The sequence below is a fragment of the Rosa rugosa genome, chromosome 7 (assembly GCF_958449725.1).
Source record: "Rosa rugosa chromosome 7, drRosRugo1.1, whole genome shotgun sequence".
Classification (NCBI taxonomy): Eukaryota; Viridiplantae; Streptophyta; class Magnoliopsida; order Rosales; family Rosaceae; genus Rosa; species Rosa rugosa.
The window spans coordinates 11,030,914-11,041,634 of NC_084826.1; the positions used below are offsets into that span (position 1 = coordinate 11,030,914).

The 10,721-nt window shown below is 35.5% G+C and overlaps 1 protein-coding gene across 1 annotated transcript; it reads right to left on the reverse strand.

The window, feature by feature from the left end:
- Window positions 1–332: 332 nt before the first annotated feature.
- LOC133721954 (cyclic nucleotide-gated ion channel 1-like) lies at window positions 333–8,644 on the reverse strand. The gene is made up of 8 exons (XM_062148732.1): window positions 8,513–8,644; window positions 8,285–8,349; window positions 6,175–6,544; window positions 5,811–6,062; window positions 4,725–5,005; window positions 2,931–3,045; window positions 1,143–1,403; window positions 333–932 (listed from the first exon to the last, which is right to left on the reverse strand). Exons 2-8 carry the CDS (start codon window positions 8,317–8,319, stop codon window positions 534–536), a joined length of 1,713 nt encoding a protein of 570 aa, XP_062004716.1. The 5' UTR covers window positions 8,320–8,349; window positions 8,513–8,644; the 3' UTR covers window positions 333–533.
- Window positions 8,645–10,721: the final 2,077 nt, after the last annotated feature.

The window sequence follows — 10,721 nt, forward strand, 5'->3', positions numbered from 1 at the left end:
TCGGGTCGGACCGCAGGGTTTGAGTCGGGTCGGCCAGATTGCAGAGAAAGAATACGTTCTAGAAAATTCTAGAAAAGTGACGGAAATCCTCTATTTATAGTAAATTTCTGAAAATAGTATGTTTTTTCGCTGACCATAACTTTCTCATACGAACTCTGATTTTCGCGTTCTACATATCCACGAACTTGTATCGACGCACTCTATGACTTTCGTGAAGGAAGTTTTTGGAGAAACCCAACATATAAAAAGTCAACCTACGCGCCCCCCTAAAATGATGCTTCCTGAATAATTATTCGTCCGAAAATAATTTCACTCCATTCCCAAACCACGTACTCGCTCGTACCAACAACCACTGAATTAATTCTGAAAAATTCTCAGAAAATAATAACAAATTTCCGAGGTATTATACATGACATCTAATGCCAAAAACAATTTCACACCTTCTAACTTCAATAAACAGGATTCATAGCCTTGAGACTCCATGAAATTTAGTGCCATCATTCAACCCTTGTAGAACATCTCTATGACTACTGTCAACAACTATGTATCTCGGTGAGAGTACCATCCACATTGAGATGATTTTGGGATACAACACGCTGTAAATCGGTGGCCTTGATAGTAAAGACTTCAACTTTGTTGTGGGATTTAATAGTTGCGGTTGAGAAAGGTAAGGTGGACAGATGTGTAGAAGATTCTTCGGCCCAAATTAAAAGCTCTTTTCCATACAAACCACTTTTCTCTTTCTCAGCTTGGACAGTTCTTGAGGAACCACATGAATTATAAATGAGTACGATGCCCTGTGTGAGGAAGAACATCAAATCAAGTGGCTCCCCTTCCCGAATTATATAACTGCTCTCACTATAGATTGTTGGCTTAAGATGTTCACAGATTTTTTTCAATACCAAATCGTCCTTATGTTTAAGCCCCTCGACCTAGGGTTTACATATATACATTGAGAAAACAAAGAGGAAGCTTGTCAGGAACATCATTAAACTAATTAGTTGACTCATGATCGGTAAGGTATCGAAATAGATTACTTAAAATGGTTAAAAAAAAAAAAAAAAAAGATCCCTCACACACACACAGTAAAAGGAGAGGGTGGTTGATGTTACAACACTAGTTTAATGGACAAAGGATCTTACTTTCTTGAGCTTATCCAAAAAGAGAGTGCACTTGATCTCCACAGCAAAACTTTTGGCTTCTTTTAAGGAAAGAATTGAAAACATATTCTCCACAATATAATTTTCATCTTCTTTAAGATTTTGTTTTACAGCCAGGTTGATTTTCCTCTCCATTCCATTAGACAGGCCATATTCAGATAATATGGATCGTATTTTTGGTTCTATAGTCATTTCCATCTTCTGTAGGATAGTATCTGATTCGCTAACTTTCTGCATAAATGTCTATCCCAAAACAAGTAGGTTCATTCAGTAAAATGAAACATAAATCGGTGCACACTATGATTAACGGACAAGAAAAATTAAACAAAATAATTCAGGTGCACGTAAGCGTTGTTGTAAAATGAGAGGTTCTTTAAAACACACTTACTTAAGCCTAACCTCAGTTGTTACCACTTATCATTTCCTCAAAACGTCATAATCAATTTTGTCTTCAAAAAGTCTTAATAGCGATGATGTTAATGTTTCTTATTGTTGGTTGAAAAATTAATAACCGAACGAGCAAGTTATGCACAATGTTTAGACAGGAAAATTACTTCTGGAGGTTGTTATATTTATATTTCCTTAAACTTATTGCAAGGAAATTTAGTATTGAATTCTTTCTTTTTATGATAGAAAATTTAATATTATTTCTAGAATCTATCAGATGAATTATTCGCTTTTGAAGAAATGCACATATATTTGATCAAGCATTAGGTTGTGATTAACAAATGGAACATGATTTGAAGAAATACACATATATATATAATCACACTTTAGGTTATGATTAACAAATGGAATATGATTAGGATATATACTACGTTCTCCTTTTGTTTTTTTGTTTTGTTTGGAAAATGTTCTCTTCTTTGCCTTTTGATGATTAATGAATTAAAAATGATGCATACAGAATCTCACATCAGTAACTCAGTTCCTTATACAACTCAGTTTTTTTTCTTTTCTTTTTTTGAACCTCATACTTTACCCACTCTTAAAAAAAAAAATCACATCAGTAACTCAGTTCCTTATACAACTCAGTTTTTTTTTTTTTGAACCTCATACTTTACCCACTCTTAAAATAAATAAAAAATTCATTAACCCACTATGTTAAACAGGGACAAGCATGGCCCGTGACCCACTATTTTTTTTTTTTTTTTTTTTTTGAGGTAAAAAGAGCTGGGATTTTATTATAATCATGGAATGGGGTTACACTCTTTGATAACTAAGTCATGAATACAAGGAGGAGGCTGTCCCTGCCAAGATTCACGGTGGACTGCATCATAGGCATGACTAGCCAGACGATGAGCAATACTATTACATGATCTAGGGGCAAACTGAACTTTGACACCCCGCATAGATTGCAGCTTGCCTTGAATGTCAAGAACTAAACTACTTAGCTCAGAAAGGTCTCCAACTTCGCTATTTATGTGATGGACTGCCAGAAGACAATCAGTTTCAATTTCAACTTATATTATCCCACTATTATACCTATATTATCCCAACTTAACCGCCTGTTAGATGAAAAGACATATAGATACTTAAAACTATATACTAGTTTTCAATTAATTCTAACGGGTACTATGATAAATAGAAAAATAATAAAATAAAAAAGCAACACTAGCTAAATTAAAAAATATATAAAATAATATCCACTATCTACATATATATAAGGTCACTTTCATTTATTTACTTATAATTAGTGAGTTGTGACCTATTAATTATTTAGAATAACCGATATCATAAATGTTATAAATTTAATTCTTACTCATCACTAACCTGCGCATGCCCCAAGAGATACATAAATAGTACCAAGCCAAATATTGAAAAGAGAACCACAAGCAAGTTTTCCCCTCCATTTGCACTGGTAGCACTGAGGTTTGAACCAAAAGAACTGAAGAGATAAAAAAACAAAAAGTATTACATATAAAAGATACAATCCGTGAAAAATAATTAGGATACGATGCATTTTAATGGTGAGCTGTACGTTAGAGCATCTCCAACAGTAAAAGCTATTTTTTAGCTAAATCATCTAAAAGTTAAATTTAGGTAGTAAATTTCCAGCTTTTCCTCCAGCAGTGTTAGCTAAACTAAAAAAATAGAACGTGGAGTGTTTAGCTTTTTGTTATTTTCTCTCTCCTCCCTAGCTAAATTTAGCTAGAGATTTTAGCAAAAGCCAAATTTAACTTTCATATAGCTATTCTGTTGGAGTGCTAAACTATCTCAAATTAACCAAATTTTTAACTTTTTGTTGAAATAGCTAGTCTATCGGAGATGCCCTTAAGACCTTACCAACTACTCCACCCTACATCTTAATTTATCTATTGATATTCCATTGTTGTCCTTAAGTAAATGAAAAATAAAATGATTTAAAAGAAATAAAAATGATAAACAATAAGCTTCGACATGTAAGGCAACGTTCATTTTGCTGCCGATCACAGTATCAGCAACCTAAACAATTATTAGTTATGACAGCTACTGCGAACAGCCCCTTACAAGATCGAGCTCCAATAGCATTAATTCTTGCACCAATAACAACCTGATCGAACACCAGCGGAGAAGGAAGAGGGAAATAACCACTGATCAAAGCACTCGGCGATCGAGCTTACTGCCGCCCAGCGGATCCAGGTCAGTCTCCAAAGACACATAGGGTAGCAGAAAAAGACCGCACTTATCAAACACACAACCAACTGCCAAAGGCCAGCTAGTGTACAACACCATGCTCCTAACACCCAGAAAAACCATAACAGATAGGGAAGATACTGAGTGGTGCAAAACATTTGGTTCACCATAATTAGCGAAACTGTTCACCAAAGTAAAATTTAAATTGAACTACTCCAACATGCCAGGTCTAAAACAATTAGTGTAGAGATCAATTAATTTCAACTTACACAAGCACCTGAATCTGATCATTCTTCCGATCCATTATTACTCTACGTAATACTAGAGACGTTACATAGTCTTCCATATCCATAAAATATTTCTACGTTGGGTTGTACACGGGTAGATCTCTCTCTCTCTCTCTCTCTCTCTCTCTCTCTCTCTCTCTCTCTCTCTCTCTCTCTCTCTCTCTCTCTCTCTCTCTCTCTCTCTCTCTCTCTCTCGCTCGAGCTCGATGATGCGAGGTCTATGCAAAGGTGATGAAAAGAAAAAGAAAGAACGATGACAATAATGGATATTAATATGAGTGAAGAGGGATCGGATGCTTAAATAATCTGAATAAAACCACACTAATAAAAAGCTAGGAAAATTAATAACTAAGATCCAAATTGAAGCAAAGGCCTCTACGCTGATAGAGAAAGAAGCTTTTTTTAATTTGATCATTTTTGCATGATTGTTCAAATTACAACAAAACTTCATTAGAGAAAAATGTTGGAATTTAATAACTTAGATCCAAAATTGAAGCAAAGACCTCTACGCCCATAGAGAGAGAGAGAGAGAGAGAGAGAGAGAGAGAGCTTCATTTTGATCATTTTTGCATGAATGTTCAAATGACAGCAAAAATTTATCAGAGAAAAATGTTAACGAACAATAAGTAAAAAAAGTCAAAGGCAAGGTGTAATGTGTGCAAACCTCATATTTCGTATGCCCCACGATAAACATTGCAAAAACTTTTGTGGAAAATTTGTTGATTTTTGCATGCCGGATTGTAGAGCATCATGAAATATGCCAAAATCGAATACTTGTTTATTTGGGGGATTTGCAGGGCATGAGTTCTCTAAAAGTGTGAGATTTCTGTATGTATTTTGAACACATGAAGTACTAAATTCACATCCATCTTCAATTCTGCAAGCATGTCCCCAACACTCTATCTCTCGTTGGATGGAGAAAAAATACCAAAATGCTCCGAACATCTAATTAAAAGAACAAAAAAATGAATAAGTTTATTATATGTAGTCATATATACGTGCAAAATATCAATCAAATGCATAGTTTTTTAGGAATTGTAAAGGACAAATAAATTTGAAAGCTAATATTAAATATACCGTTTTAATATTAATATTAAATATCTAAGTTTAATACATGTGACTGAGATTTGTCCCTCATAGTCCATTAGGTAAGAACTCTTGGATATATCATTTAGTCAATGACATATGTGAAATAAATGAATAATTTTACATGGTAGTTAAATTGTACAAGATAAAATTTTATTTGCTTGATAAAATTGAATGACTAAATGATGTACGATTAATTACTCTAATGAAGAGATTCATCTCTAAATGATGATGTAAGATTAAACGGTTTCGCTCATCAATCATACTATAGTCAGAGATGAAGTGTAAATAAAAAAAATGGAAATAATTAAGAAAGGTTGAAAATAATTAAGAAAGATGAATGCTAAGATTTTTCTTTGTACGTGATTGAATATCATTTAAGAGTAATGCTAGATAAACCATCATTTTGGACACCATATGCATGGTATTTTAAGCGGCAGCCTGGCAGGTCATGTAGTCCCTAGGAGAATTTCATTAAATGACATAGTTGTGCCACATCAGATGCTACATAAAAAGGGGGATGATGCAGGTGGTACCCAAAAAAATCATTCACCTAACATTATTCTTTTGCATTATATATATATATCTATTCGAACTGTAACTCAACATGTTAGAACATCTTGATGTAATGGTTAAAATAAGTAGTGATAAGATATAGACGTACATGGCTGGCAATAATGTACCCAAACATATTGACGACGATTGACGACCATTTTGGATTGTTGACGACAATTGAGGACCATTTTGTGAACGTGTCTCTTCTATCACCAATTCTCGCCGTGTTAATTTCCTTAAACAATACAAAGATGGGGTAAATTCGTGGAAAATATTGCGATGCAATAAGGGAGTTGAGAAACGTCATTGTCTTCAAAGAGTTGGAGCCCCTCATCTTTGGAAGAAAAATTAAAATTGCAACCTGCGCACGCAATAGAATTTCTGGCTTAAGCACGTTGACTTGAGCTGGTTAATCAGTATTCAATATGTACTGTGAAAATTATAGAGTTATTCCAGCTGCCTGGAAGGCTTACTTGAGGAATAGGAAGAATAGACACCGTGTCACTTGCTAGCCTCAGCATTTTCCTACGGGAAGGGGACTTCCCCCAGCCTTCCTTAATGAGAAGATATATTCTGATTAGATAACGAACATCTCCCAATGATCGAAAAAAAAGAGCTGCTATCTTCACTCTGTTGTCCAACACGAGACACTTGGCGTTCTCGTTGATAAGAGGAGCATACAGAAACAGAGGATCCAGTAACAGATACAGCATAGACGATACGGCAAATAATAATCCATCATGATTGGAATCATCCAGTAGTTGTAATGGTGGAAAAACGACCATTATTATTGCGCAGACTGTTAGAGGTACACCAAATGAAGTAGGGTTCTTTGATAATTCTCTGACCAAGAAAGAGCAAACATGATTAAATCTCATTGGAAAATATGATCAGAATCAGGAAAAAAACTTATATATATTATAGCCACTTAGCTACAGAAGCTACACTATTACGTCGTTAAAATAACTACGTACTGAAGCTATTGCATGCAGCTGGTACAATATTTGATGAGATCGAAGTTATTAAAAAAAATACAAGAACAAAATTATAGAATAGTATCTTAGAGTAGTTAAAACAAACTAAAGTTGGATTGCCAGCGATCTCTACTAGCTAGTTGACGAAGAAATTCTCGATCATCAGACTCCTCCATCATTGAAGTATTTGAAGCTGTATATGTTAGTTATCTTGATTGATAAAAATAAGAGGTTTTACTGCGAATTCCATCAAATCATTAAGAGAACTCGCAGAAAATTGGATTAGTGGAAGATGACAAAGGTAGTGGGCTGCGGTTGTGATTTAATTTATATATATATATATATATATATATATATATATATATATATATATATTACAAAATTTCTTAATTATAGGGTTAGTAGTGAAATATTTGATTAAAAGTTCTATAGTAGGGTGAAGTAAATAGATAGTTGGGTGGCAATAGCCGTACCTTTTGATAAAATGATTTGTATAGTTTTGCCTATTTTATACTTTGTATTTTTTACACAATGTTGTACGGTATGTAAATTATATACACATTATAGGTAAGTTACTATAATTGCCTGCAAAGGTAAATAGAATAGTGTAGGTAAATAGGATATTATTGCAAGTGAATTACTGACTTACTTATATTACCGACATAATGTAGGTAAATTATGTCTGGCATGCATAACTGGAATGAGAGAAGAATTTTAACATATGTACCTATATACAAAATTTCAAATACGTATTAGCAGTTCTAATTTATCTACGTAAATAGGTAAATTGATTAATCTTTTTAGGTAATAAACCAAAAAGAAACTAGTAATCCCGACACAGCAACAGCCAGAAGCACCACAGACGAACGCAACTATACCAAAAATTATAAATATAAATTAAAAATAAATCAACAAGTTAAAGCACCTTACCTATTACACCTTTTTTAGCATAAAACACCAGGATGCAACAAGGAAAACATGCACGGTCAACAAAAACTACCGGACATAATAAGTACCTCACTAAAGAATTGCAACTAACATACATAAAAGTCTTAGAGTCAGGAAGGACTTAAATCCTAAAAGACATTATGGCATAACAATTAAAAATTTGATAATTATTTTAGAGGCAAAGATATATAATTGCATTAATAAGAGGTCAAAAGCTAGCCTGAGAGATACATGCATCAAAGCACCTAGTTCTAATCCTGCCATCAAGGTAGCTAGGAACTCACTTTTAGCAAGTAAAGCTCATTACAAACATTGAATTAAGCAGCTGCATTATGGAAATAGGATATTATAGACAGTAAAATTTGGCACCAACCCTAAAATGGAAAGAAGTCTGTGTGGGCAGTGTGGCAATCAATCTAGGGTCTAAATCTAGTAAAAATGAAATGCCTATATATTAATTAAATAATGTAAAGTGGCAAAGCAGTTTTCCCTAATTTCCTAAATAAGAAAAAATAGACAAAATAAAGGAAGGAGCTTGGAGGCTAGAAGAAGACGAAAGTCTTTCCCAAGTCTTCACTACAACAGAGTTTCTGATTGCATAAATGATAAGAAAGCAGAAACAAGGAACTGTAATTAGTTAAAGGATCGAGAGGGAACCAACCTTTCACCGTCTCTTTGTTTAGCGCGGCCGGCCATAGCTTGGAAGCTTCCTTATACCACAAAGTTCTGAATGTTGACTACGAATTATTGCAAATATATATGGAGAATTTATATGGGGAAAATGTGCTTGAAAGAAATGTGATTCATTTGACACACAGAGAGAACATAAAGAGATGCACAGGGAGAGACAATAATTAACTAACTACATTTGCGCCAGTGAATTATATACCTGGATGGCTTAGTTTCGAATAGGGTTTCTTCTACAGATGATTGGATTAAAAGGAGGGGAATTTGGGAAATGAAGATGCAGCAAATCCCTTGGAACAAACTCTGGGACAGAACTACTGAAGTTTAAGTTGATCAAGTAGATATATATGGTTAGTTTGTAACACATATATATATATATATATATATATATCCATAAGTTCTTTAAGTATGGTTGAAGCTGATCTAGTGAGTGTATCAAGGAACGCATTATGGCATGGGCAGGTCGATCAAGAAAAGAATAAATGATATATAAACGAATACCTTTACTTTATCAGTTCGTTTGGCAAGGTATAACTAAAGTGCACATCAGTTCTTCAAGTAAGCATCTGTCATTTTTCTTTATGAAGAAATATCTAAAAGGGAGGTGATCATATTCACATTTTTTTTTCTTCCTAAAATTACCATTTACACTCTGCTTCTGTTTGAACTTAAACACACAAAGGAGTGTGAGTAGTAATCCAAAGGGAAAATTTTGATAACATTACATAAGGTATGTGACATGCTAAAAGTAGCACACAATTTAACCTTGCAAAATATAGTTGTCAGCATAGAATAAGTAGGGATCGTTCAAGCCGGAGATTGAGGGTACACCTGTAATTGCATAAACAAATAAATAATTAATAAAAGTATAAAGTATTATTTACAAAAATAAAACAAAGAATGAAAATATACAAGTTAACGTAAAAATGGGGGATTTTAGGATTTTTAATGCAAACAAAAATAAAATAAATAAAAGAATCATGAAAACACATATACAAGAGTGGAACGCAAGGAACAATGATCAAAACCACATTCATATGCAAGAAATCCGATTACAATTCCTATAGTTGATTTTCTATGTCATGAGAAAGAAGTTGACCATATGAAACGTTAATAAGCAAACGATTTCCCATATTTTATTTTCCTTGAATAATTAATCTAAGTGAAAGCACCTAAATTAATCATATTGAACATGCAATCATAGTCTAGAAAGCTAGCTAATCAAGAACACATTCAACGCATGAAGAACAAAGAAGGATGTCAACCAAAGTGCACAACCTAGTATGAAAAAGTTCATCTATTTGCCATCCTCCTTAATTGATTTCGACTTTTGTCCAAAGCCTTTACTACTTTGAATAGGAGTTGATTGCATTAGCAATCAAGCCATGAAGACAGGCCAGAGTCTAACTGAACTTACATAAGAAATCCCGGAACAAACCAGGTAACCTATCTAAGCCACAAACTAAACTCATTAAAGTCTAACGGGACGCTCGCTGAACAGCAAGCCTAAACTACGCAAGACTAATCTCGCTCTCTAAGGAAAATATATTCATCTAGTCTAATCTGCCAAGCACGCAATTGTGGTACAAATATCAACTAGAAACGTCTTAGAAAGCCTATAGAAATTACCTTTACATCAAAAGGCTTGTGTTCAGAATGTCTAAAAGCTAGGAGAACTCAAGAAAGAGCTAGTCCCTCCCCTATAGGATTGGAACCAGCACCTTTCTCAGCCTCCTCAGTAGCCAACAACCTCGGCATCAGGTTGCTCCTCGAGCCCTTCTGGAGATTCTGCAGCTTCTGCCTCATCAGCCCGAGGTTGAGCTTAGGCCCAGAGACCCAGACCCAAACCCAAGCCCACAAGGGAGAAACATTCCAGTCCATCCTATTCTGCCACTCCGGCTCCACCACTGCCAGTTCCGGCGGCTTTCCTGCCCACACCATCAAACCGTCCACCGACGTCTGGGTGAACACAGCCGGCTGGAGATCGCCATGAGCCGCTGCCTCAAAACCACCGCCCTCAAAGAACAACTTCGATTGACGTCTCAGAACTACGACGCCCAGATCGAAGCACCAATCTACACATCCTAGCCACCAGCCTCGTCGACTGCCACGATCAGAGCCGACAACCACCTCCGTCGACGCTGCACGACGCTAGAAGACCGGATCCAACCCATCAAAAAACACGGTCAGCGAGGCCTCTAACCCAGAAACCTCGCGCCGCCACTCACGATCAACGCCGAAACCCCGCTCCGCCCCGACGCATCTTGTCGCTCCACGATCGTCGCCTTGCCTGAGGAAAGATAGTCTTGCCTAAGGGAAGATCGCCGCCACCAGTTCGAAACCTAGGTTTCGAAACCCAAGGTCGCTCCGAGAAGCTCGGAGACGCCTCATTCTCGATTTATTCCCAAAGC

Excerpts from the sequence above, each read along its gene's own strand:
- LOC133721954 (XM_062148732.1), bottom strand. The coding sequence starts at position 8,319 with ATGGCCGGCCGCGCTAAACAAAGAGACGGTGAAAG. Across the intron at positions 5,006-5,810 it reads GGTACATTATTGCCAGCCAT|ATGTTCGGAGCATTTTGGTA; the intron begins GTACGTCTATAT and ends TCTTTTAATTAG. Across the intron at positions 1,404-2,930 it reads ATCTCTTGGGGCATGCGCAG|ACATTTATGCAGAAAGTTAG; the intron begins GTTAGTGATGAG and ends GTTTTGGGATAG.